Source organism: Leopardus geoffroyi, chromosome A3 (assembly GCF_018350155.1).
Source record: "Leopardus geoffroyi isolate Oge1 chromosome A3, O.geoffroyi_Oge1_pat1.0, whole genome shotgun sequence".
Taxonomy (NCBI): domain Eukaryota; kingdom Metazoa; phylum Chordata; class Mammalia; order Carnivora; family Felidae; genus Leopardus; species Leopardus geoffroyi.
In genome coordinates this window covers 90,432,208-90,454,566 of record NC_059336.1, presented here as the reverse complement: position 1 = coordinate 90,454,566, position 22,359 = coordinate 90,432,208, and the positions used below count along the sequence as shown (strand labels likewise).

Genomic DNA, 22,359 nt, shown 5'->3' with positions numbered 1-22,359 from the left:
GTTCTCAACAGTAGCTGGCAGGGAAATGCAAATCAAAATCTATGAGTTATCACTTTACACCCACTATTATGATGGCTATAATAAAAAAGACAATAGTAAATGTCTAGGAAATAGTAAAGGATATGGAAATATTAGAACCCTTAGACAGGTGCCAGTGTGAATGTAAAATGGTGCTGCCAATTCGGAAAACAGTTTGGGAATTCCTCAAAAAGTTAAACATATATTTAGTTAGCATACTATCCAGCCCCTCCTGGATATAATACCCAAGAGAAATGCACACATTTATCCATACAAGAACCAGTACAGGAATGTTGGTAGTAGCATTACTTATAATAGTCAAAAAGTAGAAACAACTCAAATGTCCATCAGCTGATGAGTGGATAAACAAAATAGGTATACTCCTACAATGGAATATTATTCAGCCATAAAAAGGAGTTAAGTACTGATATATAGGAATTAAGTACTACAATGTGGATGAACCTTGAAAATATTATGCTAAGTGAGAGAAGCCAGTCACAAGACCATATTTGTATAATTCCATTTATGTGAAATGTCCAGGTGCAAGACCATATAAAAAAATGTAGACCAGTTGTTGCCAGGGGTTGCCAGAAGGAAGAAAGAGAAATGATGGGGTTCTTTTTGGGGAAAAATGTTCTAGAATTAGAGGTGATGGTTGTGCAACTCTAAATAGAGGAAAAATACCACTAGAGTGTATATTTTTAAAGGGTCAATTTCATATTATGTGAATTATATCTCCTTTTAAAAATAAAACTAAATTTTTAAAAATTGCAGCGCTTTTAGAGACTCCTGCCATAAGGAGAAGATGGGACGGAACCCAACAGCAACAACGCAGACCAAGCACAAGGTGAGCCACTCCTCCAGGTCAAGGAGCGCTACCTGACCACGCCTTCAGGAGAAGGCAGTCCCGGCTTGGAGGCCGCTGATTGGCTGATCTTTAGGAGTAGGCGGGGCGCAAAGGGGCGCGCCCAGTCCCTCTCGCAGGGGCGGGGCGAGCCGAAGCCTTCGCTCGCGAGATTTTGCTGGTTCCGCATTTCGGGTCGTCAAGGTGGGGGTGGCGAGCGTAGCAGCTAGCACCGGCAAGACCCCCGGCTCGGAGCAGCGGCGCTCGGTGTTTCCGCTGGCGGAGAGCTGAGGGCTGTCCGCTTCCTCGTGGTTCCCGCGCGGGTTACGAGTCCAGACCGCGGCGGGGGCCAACGGCCCCTCCCCTCCGAGGATAGAAGATGAGCTTCCTCTTGTGAGTGTGGCCGAGCCGAGGGCCCCAGGGCTGAAGGCCGAGGGCAAGGGCGAGGAAGGGGGCAAGGAGGCGCCTGAGGCTAGGGCCGGGCGCCGGGGTTGGGGTCGAAGTGACTGACGTTTGCTTTGCCACCCCTCCCCCCACTCCTGCTGGCCACGGGGGAGGCCCGGACGTGGGCCCAGGCAGATGGAGGTGAAGGTCGAGGCAAAGGAAGCGGAGCGAGAGGGTTGCGGAGTAGTGAGGCTCCGAGGCCGGCAGTGCCTCCAAACTTTTCCGCCCGAGCGCCCCTGAGGGCGGCGGGACGACCCAGGGGCGTAACCCCGAACCCTGTCTCTGGGCTTCCCATTCCTTTCAAGTCTGGAGCCGTCTAGTCTAATGATCCATTCTGACTTAGCTTTTTACTCCACCGTTTGTCAAGTTTTATTACCTTCAGTATTAAATTACCCCCGTGGAAAAACACTGCCCCCGGAAAATGGGTAGTGCTGCAGTTTGGGAAGCTTGAAGTTAAGCTGCGGCCTTGCATGCAGACTTCTGTCCAGTGCGAATTCAGCCACATTGTGAATTTGTGTAGATTTTATTTATTCATTTTTAAGTAATCTCTACACTCGGTGTGGGGCTCAGACTTACAACTCCGAGATCAAGAGTGGCATGCTCTCCTGATTGAGCCAGCCAGGCTGGCCCTGTGACTTTGTGTAATTAACTTTTCCTGGGTAGAATCATATTTTAGAGATAAGGCCTGGGGCCCAAATGAGTCTTAAATGGAAACTTTTGTAAATTATCTGACGATTTTTGAAAAAATGTTTATTTTGAGAGAGAAAGAGAATCCCAAGCGGGCTCCGCACCGTCCCTGCAGAGCCCTGCTCAGCTCCACCTTACCAACTGTGAGATCATCATGACCTGAGCCAGAATGAGAGTCTGATGCTTAACCAAGTGAGCCACCCAGGCGCTCCTCTGATGATTCTTAAACATTTTTAGGTTTGGGAAGCATTGCTCCAACACATTATTTTCAGGTGGCTCTCTCTACCTGGTACATTACTTGAACGTGTGTTGTGTGATTGAGTAAACATCCATCGTCCACATATTTGATATTTTCATCACATTTATTATTAAATTGTACAGTATTCTGTAACCAGAGTTTATCCAGTTTCTTACTGTGAGAATGTTTTGCTTTGGGAAGCAAATTACACTCAGAGACTGAGTTGGTCTTTGCCAGCAATTTATTTAACCTAGGTTTGCTGTAGGAATTTCATAAGCCAAGTGCATACAGGATAAGTTTCTTAATAAGCTAGTGAAATATTTCAAATCAGTGATAGATTATTTACACTATTGTTCCAGGCAAGGGGACATGAAAGAAATAAAGTCCAAATTTAGTTGAGGTGTATCTTTTTACGAGTCAGTACTGAGGAGAGGAGTTGGGCTTACCCAACCCAGAGCTGAGGTCCAGCTGCCAGCACGAAAGTAAAAGTTCCTTGTTGCCAGGGAACCATGGCCTTGGTGTTGACCGGCAGATGGATTTTCCTTCTGGGGCTGGGCATTTGTGTGGCAGGGGCTAATTGTCCCAAGGTTTACAGAGAACTGTTTAGATCATCAGAGTGTCACCTTGCCCAGACCCAACACTCTTGAGGACTCTTCACAAATTCTTGGTATTTGTAGTCAAAATGTCTCCTTGCTGTAGTTACTTCTTAATAAGTTTTCATTGTTAAGCCCCAGCAGGGTCCCTGAGCAGCTGAACTACTGAGTTATGGGTGAGAACAGATGAGAGGATGATGTCTTGACACAATTTACTTTATTCTTATATGAAAACTTTTTTTTGTCTTTGTCATAAAGAAGTGAATTAAAACAAACTTAAGTCATAAACAAATGGATTAAAACAAGTCATAAATGGATTTGAAATCTTATCAAACCAATATAGAGCAGAGAAGTTTGGATTCTGTCTAGTATTTTGCTGTTATAAAATAGCACTATGGAGAATATCTGTTCAAATTATTTTTTCCTACCTGTGGATTATTTTTTAGGAGTATGGTCTACACAGTATGATTACCATGTCTAAAAGTTTGTATGACTTAGATTATAATTGTAAATTTCCATATTACTGGAACAGTCTCTCCCTTCTCCCCCAAAGTCTTTCTCTTATGAGTTCATGTTAAATTAGTGGTTTGATTGTGGATGCTCAGTTGCTTAGTTACTTTTTGGATCTAAATGTGAGGCCCTTTTTTTCTTTTAAACTTTGTTTTGTTGACAGGCATTTGAGTTTCCACTTTTTGACTGTTATGAATAATACAGCCATTATTCATCTGTAACTTTTATATACATCTGTAACTTTTGTGTACAGATTTTTGTATTGGATGTACACGTTCATTTCTCATTCTGTCTGAGTAGAATGAGAAGTTATATAGTAACTGTTTAACCTTTTGAGGAACTGCCAAACTTTTTCAAAACACTGCACCATTTTGCATTCCCACCAGCACTGCATGAGAGTTTCAATTTACCTACATCCTAAGTAGCACTTGTTAATTGTCTTTTTGATTATAGTCATCCTGAATGAATGTGAAATGTTCTTTCATGATTTTAATTTGCATTTTCCTAATGACTAATGATGGTCAGCATATTTTTGTATGCTATTGGCCATTTGTATATCTTCTTTGGAGTAATGTCTGTTTGAATCTTGTGATCATTTTTATTTATTTATTTATTTATTTATTTATTTTTATTATTTTTAACATTTGTTTATTTTTGAGAGAGACAGAGACAGAATGCGAGTGGGTTAGGGGCAGAGAGAGAGGGAGACACAGAAGCAGAAGCAGGCTCCAGGCTCTGAGCTGTCAGCACAGAGCCTGACGCGGGGCTCGAACTCATGAGCCGTGAGATCATGACCTGAGCTGATGTCGACGCTCAACGGACTGAGCCACCCAGGCACCCCTCTTGTGATCATTTTTAAATTGGGTTGTTTTTTTGTTTTTAAGTTGGAAGAATTCTTTATCCTGGATACAGGTCCTTTATCACCTCTATGAATCGCAAATACTTTCTCCCGTTTTGTGGATTGTTTACACTGTTTTGATGGTACCATGTGAAGCATAAAGGTATTAATTTAGATGGAGATCATATTGAATCTTGAGATATCATTTCATGTTAGTTTTCTTTTTCTTTTTTTTTTTTTTTCTTTTTTTTTTTTAAAAATTTTTTTTTTTCAACGTTTATTCATTTTTGGGACAGAGAGAGACAGAGCATGAACGGGGGAGGGGCAGAGAGAGAGGGAGACACAGAATCGGAAACAGGCTCCAGGCTCTGAGCCATCAGCCCAGAGCCAGATGCGGGGCTCGAACTCACGGACCGCGAGATCATGACCTGGCTGAAGTCGGACGCCTAACCGACTGCGCCACCCAGGCGCCCCGTAGTTTTCTTTTTCTTAAGATTTTATTTTTAAGTAATCTCTACACCCAATGTGGGCCTCAAACTCAACCCTGATATTAAGAGTCGCATGCTCTTCCTCTGGTGCCCCCTTTCTAACGTTCTCTGTGCATTTACAGAATGGACTTCCACTGTACATTTTGTCTTTTAATATGTTAAACTAAGTCTTGAGATCTTTCCATGTGAATACATGTAGCTCTATCTTGTTCTTAACTACTGTATAGTATTCCATGTTATGGATGTATTGTGATTTATTTATTCCTCTACTAATAAGCTTTAGGATTGTTTCCACATTTTTCACTGTTAAAACCAATCTTGGGAAGCACATCCTTATCCATATCTAGGAGAAATACCTAGAAGTAGAAGGGATGGGTTGAAAGTACTTCCCGTGTCTGTAGATCTTGTTATATTGCCTTCCCAAAATATTATACACTTTACCCTTTCACCAAGTGTATTAAAATACTAATTTCTCTTTTACCCTAGCTCACACTTAATGTAATTATTTTAACTTTTGGCACTCAGATTAGGATCATGACACCCTCCCCATCCTGGCACTTTTCAGGGAGTATTTTTTATTTTCAGAACAATTTATATGCCTAAAATTATGCCATGCTGCTTTCAGTCCTAAAAATTGATAATACTTTTACTTTCAACCTAACAGCAGCAGCCGCTCTTCCAAAACGTTCAAACCAAAGAAGAATATCCCTGAGGGCTCTCATCAGTACGAACTCTTAAAACATGCAGAAGCAACTCTGGGAAGTGGGAATCTGAGACAAGCTGTTATGTTACCAGAGGGAGAGGACCTCAATGAATGGATTGCTGTTAACAGTAAGTTTTCAATAGCATTCAGCTTTGCTGATTTATAAGAACGTTTTGCCAACATTTTTTTGTTAATGAATTTCCTTTTACAGGTATAACTGTTGTAGTATAATGCTGTACCTGTAAAGAAACTCAGAAGTACAAATACATTAGAAACTGTTCTTTTCAGAGTACTTGGTTGTAGCCAGTGTGGTTGAGTAGACAGACTGGAGGAGAAACGTTGAGTGCTTTGAGGATAGAATGGATGAATTGCTGAGTAAGGTCAAATAAAAGATTGGAATGCAAAGTTCTATGACTTTGCAGGGAACGCATCCTCACAGTTGCACCCCCACTCCCAGCAGCTCTCATCTGCCTGCGTATACACATAAGTCCGTTGCAGTTCATATGGGCAGTCACTTGATTGTTGTGACTTAGAAGTGGTCAGAAGGAAATTAAGAAATTGGGAGAAAACAGGAGGGACCCATGAGCTGAAAATCACTCTGAGTTCAAGAAAGCTAGCATTACATGGAAGGGTATATGTACTGAAGTTAGAGATTTGAATATTTGAGCCTGTCATTTCTTTTTTTTCTTTTTTCTTTTAATTTTAGAGAGTCCGTGCACGCGAGTGGGGGGTGGGGGGAGAGAAAGAGAATCTTAAGCAGGCTTCACCTCAGTGCAGAGCCCAATGCGGAGCTTGATCCCAGGACTCTGGGATTGTGACCTGAGCCCAAATCAAGATTGATGCTCAACCAACTGAGCCACCCAGGTGCCCCAAGCCTGTCATTTCTGAGATCAGTGCTGGGTGATAAGGTTTAAATCTGTTAGGAAATTTAGATGTTACAGGAATTTTTAAACTTCTTAATGAAAAATTTCAAACATACAGAAGTAGAGAAACTAGTATAGTGAATTCCCAGGCATCCATTATCCACTTTCAACAACTGTCAGTTCATGGCCAGTTCATGCTTCTGTATCTCACCCTGATTGTTTTTTTTCTTTCTATATTTTCATTCCTCCCTCTCCACCTCCCTCCCCTCCCCAGCTCTCCCCACTCCTCTTTGTTCCTCATTTGCAGGCCGACCCACCTCTCCCTGATTGATTTGAAGTGAATCCCAAGTATATTTCATTTATAAATATTCCCTATCTCTAAAAGACAGGAACACCCCCTTTTAAAGATAATGACAATACTGTCATTCCTTTGTTAGCAAATATCCAGTCAGTGTTCACATTTTCCCTGATTGTCTTATAAATGTTTCCTTTTTTTTTAATTTTAATTTTTAAAAATGTTCTATTATTTATTTTTGAGAGAGAGACAGAGACAGAGCATGAGTGAGGGAGGGACAGAGAGAGAGTGAGACACAGAATCTGAAGCAGGCTCCAGGCTCCAAGCCGTCAGCACAGAGCCTGATGCGGGGTTCGAACTCACGAACTGTGAGATCATGATCTGAGCAGAAGTCAGACACTCAACCAACTGAGCCACCCAGGTGCCCCTAAATGTTTCTTTTTAAAAAAATTTATGGTTGTTTTAAATCAGGACTAATAAGGCCTGTGTGTAATGTTTCTTGAATCTCTTAATCCACAGGTTTCCCCTCATTGCAGTCTATTTTTCTTGCTATTTTGTTATTGTTGAAGAAACCAGTTCATTTGTTTACCACAGTATGAATTCTGTTGATTATACCCTCAGGGCATCCATTATGTTCCCTTCTTCCTTTTATTTCCTGTAAATGTTAGATCTAAATTTTTTTTTTTTTTCCAACGTTTTTATTTATTTTTGGGACAGAGAGAGACAGAGCATGAACGGGAGAGGGGCAGAGAGAGAGGGAGACACAGAATCAGAAACAGGCTCCAGGCTCTGAGCCATCAGCCCAGAGCCCGACGCGGGGCTCCAACTCACGGACCGCAAGATCGTGACCTGGCTGAAGTCGGACGCTTAACCGACTACGCCACCCAGGCGCCCCTGTAAATGTTAGATCTAGAGCAACACTGTCCAGTATAATTTCCTGCAATGATGCATATGTTCTATATCTGTACTGTGGCCATTTAGCTCTAGAAATGTGGCTAGAGGGACTGGAACTAAATTTTAAATTTATTTTCAATGTAAGTACCCGTATGTGGCTAGCGGCACCCATGTTTGCACAGATTTGGAGCTTTGTTCAAATTCAAGTTTAATTTTGTTTGTTTGTAAGACTACTTCAGTGGTGGCATATACTCCCAACCGTGTGTATACTTCCATGGTGTCTAGCTATCTTTTTATGTGGAGTTAATTCAGCTAATGCTAATCACTCCTTTGACCAGTACTGTCTGATAGAAATATAATGTGCGCTACAAATGTAATTTAAAACTCTAGTAGCCATATTGAGAAAAATTTTTGTTTTCCTCAGCACATTAAAAAGCCATTATTCATATTACTAAGAGAAAAAAACAAGGTACAGAGCTATGTGATATATTTTGTGTAACACAGGACAAAGGTACTTAGGAGGCAGGAGACAAAAAAAAAAAAAATAATGTAGTGGTTATCTGTAAGAGGAAGTTGGAGTGACTGGGATTAAGATTTATCATTTATAAGGGTGCCTGGGTGGCTCGGTTGGTTAAGCGTCTGACTTTGGCTCAGGTCATGATTTCACAGTTTGTGAGTTTGAGCCCTGTGTCAGGCTCTGTGCTGACATCTCAGAGCCTGGCGACTGCTTTGGATTCTGTTGTCCCCTTCTCTCTGCCCCTCCCCACTCATGCTCTGTTTCTCTCTCTCTCTTTCTCTCTCTTTCTCAAAAATAAAACATTAAAAAAAATCACTATATATTTTTATATATCTTTTTATTTGTGAACCATGTGAAGCATATTCAAAAAAGACCCTCCCCTGTTCTTTTATTTTTAATCTTTTTAATGTTTATTTTTAATTAAAAAAATTTTTTTTAATGTTTATTTTTGAGGGAGGTGCCTAGGGTGGCTCAGTCGGTTAAGCGTCCGACTTCAGCTCAGATCATGATCTCATGGTTCGTGAGTTCGAGGCCCGCGTCATGCTCTGTGCTGACAACTCGGAGCCTGGAGCCTGCTTCGTTTTCTGTCTCCCTCTCTCTCTGCTCCTCCCCTGCTCACACGCTGTCTCTCAAAAATAAATAAAGATTAAAAAAATTTAAATGTTTATTTTTGAGAGAGAGCATGTGAATAGGGGATGGGCAGAAAGAGAGGGAGACACAGAATCCAAAGGAGGCTCCAGACTCTGAGCTGTCAGCACAGAGCCCGATGTGGGGCTCGAACTCAGGAGCTGTGAGCTCATGACCTGAGCCAAAGTCGGGCATTTAACCACTCAACCTACTGAGCCACCCAGACACCCCTCTCCCCTGTTCTTTTAAACCTTAACTCAAATTATCATCTGTTATTTTGAAGGCATCTGTTGGCCTTCTTCAGCCTTCAATTTTTGAGACTTTTTCTTTAGGTTAGCTGTTCTCAAAACTTTCAGTCTCAAGATCCCTTTATTCTCTAAAAAATTATCAAGAACCCCAAAGAGCTTTTAATTATGTAGGTTATATCTAGTGACACTTACTGTGTTAGAAATTAAAATGGAGCCATTTTAAATACTTTTTAATTTTTTTATTAAAAATTTTTTTAACATTTATAATAAATAAATTATATACTATATATTATATAATTAATAATAAATTGAGAGACAGAGAGAGACAGAGCATGAGCATGGGAGGGGCAGAGAGAGGAGGAGACACAGAATCCGAAGCAGGCTTCAGGCTCCGAGCTGTCAGCACAGAGCCTGACGCGGGGCTTGAACTCAGAAACCACGAGGTCATGACCCGAGCTGAAGTCGGACACTTAACCGACTGAGCCACCCAGGCGCCCATAAATACTTTTTAATTTTTTAAAAATAACTCACTGCATGTTGACCTAAATATATTTTTATGAAAAATGATTGTTTTCCAAATTGAGTTTTAGTGATGAGTATGGCATTGTTTTACATGTTTGGAAATCTCTTTTCATGTTTGGCTTAATAGGAGACAACCGAGTTGTCCTGTCCACTTCTGCATTCATTCTGTTGTGCTGCCTCACATCAGGAGCCTCTGGACAACTCCACTGTGCCTTCTGAGAGGATGAGTGTGAAAAGAGCTATTGAAATGCTCTGACCTCACAGATGCCCCTTGAAACTAGGAGGGATCCCCGGACCACATTTTGAGAACAGCTGCTTTAGACCAATAAGCCAGCACCCCATCTGGGCATACTGTTTGTTTTGAATGAATATTGAATGCCTATTACTTTCTTAGAAACATGACTCATTAAGAGGAAGGTTTATAAGTGAGGGAGTTTTATATAAAAATCCTTTTGACAAGGTGGAACTTTTTTATCTACTTGATTTTTAAGAAACTTGGAAAAGCCCTAGTTGGTTTTTAGGTACTCATTTAGACAGGGAACTGAAACATTTTTTCAAACTTTCCAAAGCTTATGTGGGTGTCTTTGCAAAGGAACATTTTACTCAGATAAGTTCATTACTTACCCCCTTCCTCCTCCAGTGTCTTCCATACCTAGCTGAAGCTCCTGTAGGAAGTGCTCTCTGACTACCTCAGCCCTTCAAGATGTTGTCTTTTCTCTGAACCCTTAACATGTTGTACTCTTTGTTTCAATTTTGTCCCTTCTGGTAGCTGGAGTCTCAGAGGCAAAGGATATTATCCCATGTCCTTTTTATGTCCTCAGCATGAGTTAGGCTTCAGGTTGTTTTTTTGTTTGTTTTGTTTTTTTAAATATTTACTTATTTTTGGGAGAGTGCAAGCGGGGGAGGGGTAGAGAAAGGGGGACAGAGGATCGGAAGCAAGCTTTATGCTGACAGGCTGACAGCAGCAAGCCCAGTTTGAGGCTCAAACTCACAAACCGTGAGATCATGATCTGAGCCGAAGTCAGATGCTCAACCGACTGAGCCACCCAGGTGTCCCTACGCTTTAGGTTTTTTATAAGATTTTTCAAATGCTTATTAATATAGCTGCTATACCTTCTCCTTCACAGTATATTCCACAACACTTTCTCCTAACACAAATGGTATTGTCTGGTACAGATTGATAGCAAGCAATAGATTTTTTTTATTCCTTTGGATATAATCAAATTATATATTCTAATGATCCAATAGTCACCATTAAGTTAGAATTGCCACTAATGTTTTATTTTCCTGCTCTTCTATGCTGGGTAAAAGCTTAGTATATTAAAGTGAATATATATTGAAAGTTAATTTTAAAGTTAAGTAAACAACTTGAGAAGAAGCAACTTAGAAGAGAATTTGCAGTGCCTCTGGATTGTTGAATCTCCTGGGGATTTATTCAAGAACTTGAAGGCATTGTCCATTTTTCTTCAACGGAGAGGTCTGATATTTCACTGTGTTGGCACAAACATTTTAACACAATTTTCCTTTTATCTTTCCAGCTGTGGATTTCTTCAACCAGATCAACATGTTATATGGGACTATTACAGAATTCTGCACTGAAGCAAGCTGTCCAGTCATGTCTGCAGGTCCAAGGTACATATACTGCCTATTATATAGGTATTTGAAGTACTAAATAAAGCTAACTGCTAATTGATGCAAATCAAATTATAAAGCTTTTTTGTTTTTCTTATCTGTTTGCTTGTGTAAAAGTAGTTCAGTTTTATGAGTTCTCGAATACTTCCCTATAAGCTTTTTGTTATTAAATATTTTGGTATGTGGTATTTAGTATTTAATTGCATTATAGTAAGTAATGTTCAATTTTTTCTTGTGTGTAATTTATGTTAATTACTTGCAAATTGTGCTGCTTTAATCTGGCTCAAAGATGCTAGGTTTTAAAAGTCTGACTATAGAGGCACGTGGGTGGCTCAGTTGGTTAAGCGTCTGACTCTTGATCTCAGCTCAGGGTTTGTGAGATCAAGCCCTGCCTTGGGCTGCGTACTGTCAGCTTGGAGTCTGCTTGGGATTCTCTCGCTCCTTCTCTGCCTCTCCCTAGCTTGTGAGTGGGTGTGTGCGAGTGCGCGCTCGCTCTCTCTCGCTCTCTCTCTCAAAATAAATAAATAAACTTTAAAAATAAAAAATAGAAAATTTGACTATAATAAATTTCAAGAAATATTAAGAAACATGGAACTCTTTATCACCCATAATGTTAAGTCAAGGTGTGGTGGGATTAATGTTTTAGTGTGTTTCTTTCCAGTCTTTTTGCCAATAATTGGCCATTTTATGTGAGGATAGATGGTATTGAGTGAGATATTTACCCCTTGGGAAAAACTGTCCTTCCTGAATTTGCTACAGGTATAAAGGAAAAAAGTCTCCAATGAGTTTATAGTCCTATTTTTAATTACAGTATTTTGGAGGAATGTTTTTATTTTGTGTTAAGTTTTATTAATTAAACTTCTCTATGGCTTAAATGCTTCACACAGTGAAGTTTTGCAGAAGTCTTAATCATTCTAGCTCAGCAAAGGGAGAGAGGAAAAGATGCATGCCTCAGGATGTTTCTTTACTTACCCTCTCCAAGAAACAGTCTTACTGTCTTGACTCTGATGTTGATACTTTCATGGCCAACTGTTGTAGAATGGGGTGGATGCATCAGTCTCTTACCCAGTCCTCAGCACCCTCTGCCTGGAATGTGTAGTTCCTTTATCTTTCCTAGGGCTGTGTTAAAAAAAAAAAATCCATTCTGGCACTGTCAGCTGCCACATTATCCTCCTTTTCTCTTTCAATTATAGCTCTCATATTTCAGGATAATTCTATAGGGAACTTTGAGTAATCTTCAGTAGAACTCGAGAGGTAATTTAATAAAGTTGTATGTAACGTCTACTGAGAAATTGTGGGCCTACTTTGATTACAAGTTGTAGATTTGTTAATGTTTTTGAAAACTCATATCAATAAAATCTTTTTCTCCCCAGATATGAATATCATTGGGCAGATGGTACCAATATTAAAAAGCCAATCAAATGTTCTGCTCCAAAATACATTGACTATTTGATGACTTGGGTTCAGGATCAGCTTGATGATGAAACTCTTTTTCCTTCCAAGATTGGTAAGTTATAATGTTGAACTGTTTTTCTTTTTAACTGATGAATGTGTTGTGTTCTTTTTAATACTCTTGTTACTTAAAAAAAAAAAAAAAGTAATAAAGACTGCTAAATTCCTCTCCAAAAAGATTGTACATGCAAAATCCCTCCTGTTGTGTTTGTGTCTGCCTGTGTTTTTTCACTATTACTTGTTGGCTACTCAGTTTTTATTCTTTTCAGTTTGGGTAAATTTGTCTTAATGTACTTAATGTATTTAAAAAAATACTGATTTGGATTATTGATCATTATTTTCTGTTTCTATCCTTTGTCCATTTCTTTGTGTGGTAAGGATATTAGCTCGTTGTATATGTTATATGTATTTTTCCCCAGGTTGCCTTTTTCTTATTTTGTTCATGAGGTATTCTTGCTGTATGTAACTTTCTTATTTTGTCCTGCTGATCTTTTCCTTTATGATGTATGGATTTTAGTACAATGATTAGAAAGGATTTCCCTATTTCAAGATTATAAAAATATTTGTCCACTTTTTCATTTAGTACTTTTGTGGTTTTGTTTTTATGTTTAAATCTTTGTTCTTGCCAGAAATTTTTTTCTCAAGGCTCCCTCCATTTTTTTCCAGTTATAAATGCTAATCAGTTTGTCCAACACCATTTATCATATACATGTGTCGTTTCTCCCCAGATTATTTATGTGTAGACCAGATTGCCATGTAATTTGGAGTCTTTCATTCTCTTTATCTGTTCCTACAGGGATTCCACACTGTTTTAATAACCATGGCCATATATCTTTGAGCATCTTGTAGGGCTAGTCTCTCTTCCTTCCTCTTCTTTTTCAGAATATTCACCGCTATTCTGGGATATTTGTTCTTCCAAAGAACTTAGAATCATTTTGGCAAGGTAAAATAAAAATATTCATGAGATTTTGATTATTATTTCATTCAAGTTGTAGATTAATATAGGCAGTCTTATTCTCTTGACAATACTGAGTCTTTCTACCCAAGAACAAGATATATTTTTTCACTTCTTCATGTCTTTTATTTCTTCCTCTTATGCAGTTCTATAGTTTACTTTGTTAATTTTTCAAGTTTCTTAAGTTTATCCCTAGACATTTTGTGTTTTTTTAATTGATACCTGCCTTCCACATAGTTATTGGTTAGTATATAGGAAAGCTATTGATTTTCATATAAATTTTTATATAAGTTGACCATCTGATTCTGATTATTTTAGTTGTTTTGGTTGGTTTTCTTGAGTTTTTGAAGTATGCAATCACATTAAGATAATATTAATTTTGCCTCTTCCTTTCTGATATGGGTGTTTCTTGTATAAGTCTTATCTAATTGCCCCAGAGTAGTGCTGAGTAATGGTGATGATGGCAGACATCCTTTTGTTTCCTTACTTTGATGCAAGTGCTTCTAGTACTTCAGCATTAAGCAGGAATCGTGCTTTTGGTTAGAGGTGTGTGAATTTTTAAAACTCAGGTATGGTTGTTGAGTTTTGTGATATTTTCCCAGTGTCTGTTGTTGGTCACCATAAGGTTTTCTCCAGTATATGTAGATTTTTAATGTATTACTGGAATCGTATTTTTTATTTGCTAATATTTTGGTTAATATTTTGGCTTCACTATTCGTGAGATCACTCCTTGTCATTTTCAGTTTAAGAGTGTCTTATGAGCAACAGGTTGGATTCTGTCTTATCTGTTCTGGCTGCTAATAATAAAAATGCCAGAGATCAGATAGCTTATGAATAACAAAAAGTTACTTTTCAGTTCTAAAGGCTGGAAGTCTAAGATCAGGGTGCCAGCATAGTTGGGTCCTTGTGAAGGCCCACTTTTGGGTCTCAGGCTGCTGACTTCTTACCTCGTCTTCACATAGTGGAAGGTGTCAGCAAAAGTTCTCTGGGGCCTCTTTTATAAGGGCACGATCCCACTCCTGAGGGCTATGCGCTTGTGACCTAATCACTTCCCAGAGTCCTGCCTCCTAATAACATCATCTGGGAGTTAGGATTTCAACATAGGAGTTTTGAGGAGATACACACATTCAGACCCCGGCAGATTCCTTACTGCAATCTAATCAGTGGCTCTTTCAGGGGAAAGCATGTATCACATTACACCTGGTCTGTTTGCCGCTGGTCAACTTTTCCATTTTATTATTAAACCTTTTATTTCCTCTCTCGCCAATTCTTTTTTTTTGTTTTGTTTTTTAATTTTATTTTTTATTTTTAAAAATTTACATCCAAATTAGTTAGCATATAGTGCAACAATGATTTCAGGAGTAGATTCCTTAGTGCCCCTCCCCATTTAGCCCATCCCCTCTCCCACAACCCCTCCAGTAACCCTCAGTTTGTTCTCCATATTTATGAGTCTCTTCTGTTTTGTCCCCCTCCCTGTTTTTAAATTATCTTTGCTTCCCTTTCCTTATGTTCATCTGTTCTGTGTCTCATACGAGTGAGTCCTCGTATGAGTGAAGTCATATAATGTTTGTCTTTCTCTGACTAATTTCGCATAGCGTAATACCCTCTGGTTCCATCCACGTAGTTGCAAATGGCAAGATTTCATTCTTTTTGATTGCCGAGTAATACTCCATTGTATATATATACCACATCTTTATCCATTCATCCATCAATGGACATTTGGGCTCTTTCCATACTTTGGCTATTGTTGATAGTGCTGCTGTAAACATGGGGGTGCATGTGTCCCTTCGAAACAGCACACCTGTATCCCTTGGATAAATGCCTAGTAGTGCAATTGCTGGGTCGTAGGGTAGTTCTATTTTTAGTTTTTTGAGGAACCTCCATACTGTTTTCCAGAGAGGCTGCACCAGTTTGCATTCCCATCTCACTGATTCTTTATTGTATATTGACTGTGCTTGAATGTTTCTGTTAAATTCAGTTTGGAAAGGGCTTGGTTTGAAACAAATTACTTACAGTTCTTTATTCATTAAGGAATATCTTCCCATTTATGGAAGATAAAGAATAGTTACAACTTTATTCTCTTTTTTCAGCTTTCCATTCTTCAGTAATTCGGCCTAATGTTCTGGAATCTTCTCCCCCCTTGGTTAGGCTGTTATCCACATTTTCTGCCGATTATTTATTCTTATTGGATAGAATTGTTTATTACTCATTTTGAACTAATACGTCCAATTGTTAACTATTTCTTTTATTAGCAAGATGCATATTTGTAATTTCTCAGAAAGGAGTTTGACTTAAAAATTCATCTCTTCAATACGGAGTACAAGACCCAGTCCAGAAAAACATGCCCACAAGCTCCAGGATTGTGTTTGAAAATGCAAGTTGTTAGGGGCACCTGGCTGGCTCCATCAGTAGAGTGTGTGACTCTTGATTTCAGGGTTGTGAGTTCAAGCCCCATGTTGGGTGCAGAGCTTACCTTGAAAAAAAATAAATAAAATTTAAAACGAAATGAAAATGCAAGTTGTTAGCCAAGACTGATGTGGGAGAAATGAAAAAAATTAGCTTGAAAGAGTAAAAGACATTAAATTTCAGGCAATTAAATGGACTGGTTGAGAAAATGCATGAAGGGAGAAAGTGTTTTAACTTTTGTTTTCTGAAAGATTGAAGAAAGGAAAATGTTTCTTGAGCGGTGCTGTGGAATAGCTTATTAAGGCTGTCTAATCTAGGTTATTTTGGAAGCTGATGACTTATATGTTTATATACTGTTCTCCGTGCCACTGTATTGTCCTTCTGTCCCTGTTTTCTAAGACTTTGATCTTATCAGCTGGAATTCTCAGGAATTGAGACACATCCCCACCTACACTGCTTGGAGGGAGATTACCAAACCATCTCTCACTTCATTTCTAAGGAAGTGTTCATTTTCTTTGCAAAATGGTGAGGTGCCCTTCCTCTCCTTTTCAGGAAGTGTATCTCTGTCTTGTACTATAGGAAAATGAAAATAGCACTTTGAAAAGATAAGATAAACAGTGGGGGACTCCTGATTTAAGGAAGAAAAACTAGTTTTTCAGAGTAATTCAGAAGATAAAATATTTGTAGACCATAGATTATAATGTCTTTTTCTCTTGGAATTTTCATTCCTAATTGAGTGCATGTGTGAGTGTAAAAATTTTTTAGAGTTACAAATTACAAAAATAGAAGTTTTTATTTATAGTCAAATACTTATTCTTGTTGCATTGAATCTTGGGAAGAAACTCTAGTGTTAAATAGCTAAAATTATGTTTATTTTAACTTTGATTCAACGGCACATCATAGGTTGATGTCTGTGCCTATTAGTCTAAGGCAGTCAGAACAAGCATGCTATGTGAGGATACCTCATATATTTGTTTGAGATTTTTTTTCCCTTTGCCCTTTAAAAAAATATCTGGAGGGGGCGCCTGGGTGGCGCAGTCGGTTAAGCGTCCACTTCAGCCAGGTCACGATCTCGCGGTCCGTGAGTTGGAGCCCCGCGTTGGGCTCTGGGCTGATGGTTCAGAGCCTGGAGCCTGTTTCCGATTCTGTGTCTTCCTCTCTCGCTGCCCCTCCCCCGTTCATGCTCTGTCTCTCTCTGTCCCAAAAAAAATAAATAAACGTTGAAAAAAAAATTTTTTTTTTTAAATATCTGGAAAATAGGCTTGTATTTGTGAATGTGTGTGTTTGTGTGTTGGAGTTGCATACGGCAGTTTCTAAACTTTCTACCGTTAGCTAAAAGACCAATTGATATGTGTATAAATGTATGTATATATTTGCTTACAGGTGTCCCGTTTCCCAAAAACTTTATGTCTGTGGCGAAGACCATTCTAAAGCGTCTGTTCCGGGTTTATGCCCATATTTATCACCAGCACTTTGATTCTGTGATGCAGCTGCAAGAGGAGGCCCACCTCAACACCTCCTTTAAGCACTTTATCTTCTTTGTTCAGGTAAGTTGAACTGTGTTGACTTCTTTGTCCTTTGTCTTGGACTCATTTGATTGGTAATTTTAATAAAGAGCAATTTACTGAGTTGTCTAATTTATAGACGTAGAGTGAAAGCATAAGCAGAATTCTCTCTTTTCTCCTTTACGTGTTGTTTACTTCATTGGTGTGCAGAGCGACATAGAAAGCTTCCCCCCCATTTTGGGCCTTCTGCCTCTGGCTGCCCCCACCGGTCTCTGGTTAGGATGTGACAAAGAGCACCGGAAACCCAGGATAGCTTTCCGTACCCCCCTGTTCCATCGCCACTGCCGAGTGAAGGGAGACTATGAGAAAACGTCGGCAGTTGGGTTGTTTCATGAGATGGCTATATCCGAAAGAGAGACTTTTGGAAGAACATGTTAGTCGCTGTCTTGGTTTAACCTTCCAGAAGTACCATTTCAGGCCAAATCTTATGAAGTCATCAGCTAGAAACTTCAAGGACCATCCCCTTCAGAGATGTGGCCTATTATTTATGGGCCCTTAATTGGAAGTGGAATTTTTAAAAATCAAAAGAGGGGCACCTGGGTGGCTCAGTTGTGTAACCTTCTTACTCTTGATCTAGGCTCAGGTCATGATGTCACAGTCCGTGGGGTTGAGCCCCATATCAGGCACTGTCAGTGGGATTTTCTCTCCCTCCTTCTCTGCCCCTCTCCCACTCGCTCTCAAAATATATAAAAAAAGAACATTTAAAAAATAAAAACAATTCATTGTTTGAAAAAGATATTAAAGCAGCTTTAGAGATAGATTATTCTATATGCAAAATGTAACTACATCTGTCTAGACACTGTTTTTTGGTAGAAAAGTCAGTAGTTTTATAGTAGATCCTGTGTATTTCAGTTATATGTGCCACACAAAGGAGAATGTACTGTGCTTTTCTCTGTCTTCCTTCTGAGATTGTTGCACAGCATAGTTACAGGTATAGTGTAGGTGCTAATACAGGTGTATAGGTACAGATAGAGGGTGGGGGTGTAGTGTAGCTATAGAATAGACAGACACCAGATAGATGTAGGTATAGATCTATGAAAGCAACAGATCCACCGCCCCTATCAAAAGCTCATGGCCACTATCAAAAGCTCATTGTATAGTTTTAAGATCATTTCCATGTAAATGCAAAAATATATATAGTTTTGATTTTAATGTTTTACTCAGTGAAGATCATGCTGATATATACAGTTGTTTTTTTAGTCAGTCCCCCTATATTTCAAAAAAATGAATAAAAATGATCCCATTTTAAAATGTTTACAGGGGTGCCTGGGTGGCTCAGTTGGTTGGCTCAGGTCATGATCTCAGGTTCATTGGGATGGAGCCCCGCATCAGGTTCCGCGCTGAGTATGGAACCCTGGTTGGGATTCTCTCTTTTTCCCTCTGCCCCTCTTCCCTGCTCAGGTGTGAGTACATTCTCTCTCTCTCTCTCTCTCTCTCTCTCAAAAAAAAAAAAAAAAAATTTACAGAGATGATTTCATCATTTTTTGGATTTCAGAAAACTAGGGTTAGGAATCCCTTCTCTGATATTTGCAGAGTTTTAATATTAGATCTGTTTTTAAATTTTACTTTTCTTCTCTTTTTTTAGGAGTTTAATCTGATTGATAGGCGTGAGTTGGCACCTCTTCAGGAATTAATTGAGAAGCTTGGATCGAAAGACAGATAAATGTTTCTTCTAGAACACAGTTACCCTCTTGCTTCATCTGCTAGAACTCTCTCATTGCTCTCTGTTATAGACTAGTGATACAGACTTTAAAAGAACAGGATAAAAAGACACCTGTTGTTTGTGTCTACTGATAAAATTGTCCCAAAGGTAGGTTGGCCTAATCCTTCAGTGAGAAATTCAAGACACAGCTGAATCTGAGGCACTGTGTGACCACTCCTGTTATTGTCAGAGTCATACTTGGTTGTAATATGTGATGACTAACATAAAGTCTATTAGTTTACTTATGCTTTTACTGAAGAAAATGTGCTTCGGGTAGCAGCATAATGACTATTGAGAATTCCCACCAATAATTTATTAACAGGTTTCCAGAGCAAATTACCTAATAATGCATTCAGATCTGTTTTATTCTGCTTTTATTTACACATAGAAGAGATATTTTTAAGTTTCCTTAAGATTTAGAACATTTGTGTGTTACTTTGGATAACCTTTTAGTTTGAAGTTTGTATGCTAGTGTTTTTATAGATAAGAATATATATATATATATGTTTATTTTTTCAAAATTCATGATTGCATTTTAAATCCTCATATGACCTGTGTGGTTGGTATGGGAGTAACCAGAGTTATTTCTAAAATGACTTTATTTTTTAATCTTTATTTGGGATTTTATTCACATAAACCTATCTAAATTTTTAGGAGTGTGTATATCACAAATAATTTTCTTAAGGCATGTAAGGGTAGTCTTTTACATTTTTATTTTGAAGTGCTTCATTCAGATTAATTTGAATAGGTAGCTTTTGGCTGAGAAAAAGACTGCAAAAAATTATAACAAATTTAGGTCTCAGAACCACTATTTTCATTGATGTTGTTTTTCAGAGGCCTTGAAATTCTGGATAGGAGAATGGAAGAAAGTACTCAGAGTACTTGATTATTTTCTTTTGAGTGTCCTTTAAAAAAAAAAAAAAGAATTACTTCTATATGTTTTTGTTGTGACTTGAGACTTAATTAAGAGTAGTGTAGAAATACTTAATCTTTATCCCAATAAGGATAAAACTTAAGGAAGACCATAATAAAAAACCTTGAAGGTGTACACATCTTATTTTATAACACAGCTTAGTTTGGTGTGCTGTGTGTGTGTATGTGTGTGTGTGTGTGTGTGTGTTGAAGGGAAACAAAATGGGAGGAATAAGTAAAAAATCTTACTTCATTCTGTTAGTAGTCCAAGGATGGATTGAGTCCCCATAGGTTTAATCCTGTTTTAATTGTTTTTGTATCAAAACTTGAAATTCTTCTATTGGGATAAAAAGAATCTTCCCCTTTAGTGAAAAAGAAGCCATTAGGTTTCTAGGATGTAGTAAACTCCAGCTGCCTGTTGAGAATGTACTGGGCACGGGTATACTAAAGACTGCCAGACTGGCGCTGCTTTAAGTTTGTCTGCATTCTGGATTTCAGAGCCGTGATTTTTGCAGAGTACTCACCAATTCCCTTGATGGTTTTGATAAAACGTTAGATTTGTTAGGGTTTTTTTTTGCTGTTGTTATTTATTTTTATTGTCCTACTAAAGTATGAAGAATTGCTTAGCTACTCCATTTTTATAGTAATTCAACTTCATATCCAGATATCCAGAATTTTAATTTTTTTTTTTTAATGTTTATTCATTATTGAAAGATAGAGACAGAGCATGAGCAGGGGTGGGGGAGACACAGAATCCAAAGCAGGCTCCAGGCTCCGAGCTGTCAGCACAGAGCCCGACGAGGGGCTCGAACTCACAAACTGTGAGATCATGACCTGAGCCAAAGTCAGATGCCCAACGGACTGAGCCACCCAGGTGCCCCCACATATCCAGAATTTTAAAGGAAACAAAACATCTTATCTATTTTAGGCTGAAACCATATATCGTTTCAGGAGTTTAAAAGTGGGATAATTAGTCCCTTATGAAAAAAAGAGAAAAGCCATCTGAAACATTCCACAATCCATGTTTAAAGCTTATCCAGAGGTCCCTGTCAGAAGTTCAGTGTGTTTATGTTGATCATTTATGAACAAGAAAGCAGGTTTCTAGATGCTGCCTAGAACGTTACTGCCTTTCAACTTTGGCTTTGATAAAGTCTTCAAGGAATGAAATTATATTTCTCAGCTGGGGTTGTACTTTGCATCATTTCTAATATTTCATGATTCTTAAACAAAAGAGTTCTCACTTTTCTCCATTTATTTTCAGTGCTAGGAATCACCCCCCTCGTCATGACTCACTCCCAAAACAAACCAAAGATGGTCACATGCTAGACATAAATAAAAAATTTGTTGGTAATTTAAGACTCAGAACGTCCTTTTTTAAAAAAAACAAAACAAACAAAAACCATTATCAGGTTCCCAGGCTAATCAGGCTTAACCAACAATGCACCTAACCATTTAGTTAAGGCTGTTTTGTTTACATCTAAAGTCAGGGAATGGAGGGCAACAGGACCCGAGAATGGGGAGAGGATGATGCCTTCCTGATTGGGCTAGAGGGCCAGCCTTTGGGAAGAGTTGGAAGAGATCAGTCTGTCTCGGACCCTTCTCTCTTGTGATTTATCTCCCTGTGCCCAGTGTCTGCCTGTTCCACAGCATACCCCCTGCCCCCCCGAATCAGAGGTCACCTCCTGTCAGTGTCTTCTGCTCCTCACCCCTGGGTACAGTCATGGGGTGGAGAGTGCTTGCTAAATTATGCAGGTAGTCCTATGGCGCTTTAGTTTCTGGGCCTTTAAAAAAACTTTTGGACAATGATATGCAGGTTTTTGTTTAAATATTGAAACTTCCTCATTACTACAGTTTTTGTTTTGATAGCCAAATGTATCCTTTATGCTCCAGACTGTGAATAGAGTGATTTTTAGAGGGCTACCAGCTAACAAAGTATTTCCTTCATCTTAAGACTTGTAGAGCCCTAGCTTCTGTAGCTGTGTGCTTGAGAAATGCAAATCTGTACTTATTCACCATGACTTTGATAACAGAGCAAAAGCTTTGCTAGTAGTGCAGAGGCATGAGAAGCAGTCTGCTGGTGCTTTTAACTTTTGCAAACATTGTTGAAGTTTTCTGATTATACCGTTGACTTTCTCTGAGTGGTGGGGTTATACTAGAAGTGGAGCTTCTAAACATAACATCATTACCTCATCAGCATAAACAAATCAGCCCCGAAGAGTACAAGTCTTAGAAATTTGTTTCTGAGCGGCAGCAGCCCGGGTGCTGGTGTTAGCGCCTGGCTACAGGAGGCTGTCTCCTGGCGGCACGACTCTGGCCTGAGAAATGCTGGCTGAGACCCCAAACACTGAGCACCTTCAAGAGGGACATTGTTTCTTCCTGGAATCAGTTCACTAAGTGGATTTGGTT

General features: G+C 39.0%; 1 protein-coding gene across 2 annotated transcripts; it reads left to right on the top strand.

The window, feature by feature from the left end:
* The first annotated feature begins 991 nt into the window (after window positions 1–991).
* On the top strand, window positions 992–21,328 carry MOB1A (MOB kinase activator 1A). 2 transcript variants are annotated; one of them, XM_045446520.1, is made up of 6 exons: window positions 992–1,255; window positions 5,325–5,491; window positions 10,868–10,961; window positions 12,335–12,468; window positions 17,158–17,321; window positions 18,925–21,328. In XM_045446520.1, the coding sequence occupies exons 1-6, from the start codon at window positions 1,242–1,244 to the stop codon at window positions 19,000–19,002; spliced, it is 651 nt and encodes a 216-aa protein (XP_045302476.1). In that variant the 5' UTR covers window positions 992–1,241; the 3' UTR covers window positions 19,003–21,328. The 2 variants fall into 2 exon arrangements, with proteins under 2 accessions (XP_045302476.1, XP_045302477.1); XM_045446521.1 differs by having other exon boundaries at window positions 1,031–1,255; window positions 5,328–5,491.
* The last annotated feature ends 1,031 nt before the right edge of the window (window positions 21,329–22,359 follow it).

What these genes read in the sequence shown, in the direction of transcription:
- MOB1A (XM_045446520.1), top strand. An exon ending in TGAATGGATTGCTGTTAACA is followed by an intron (nt 5,492 to 10,867) that starts GTAAGTTTTCAA and finishes TTATCTTTCCAG; the next exon opens with CTGTGGATTTCTTCAACCAG. An exon ending in GTCATGTCTGCAGGTCCAAG is followed by an intron (nt 10,962 to 12,334) that starts GTACATATACTG and finishes TTTTCTCCCCAG; the next exon opens with ATATGAATATCATTGGGCAG.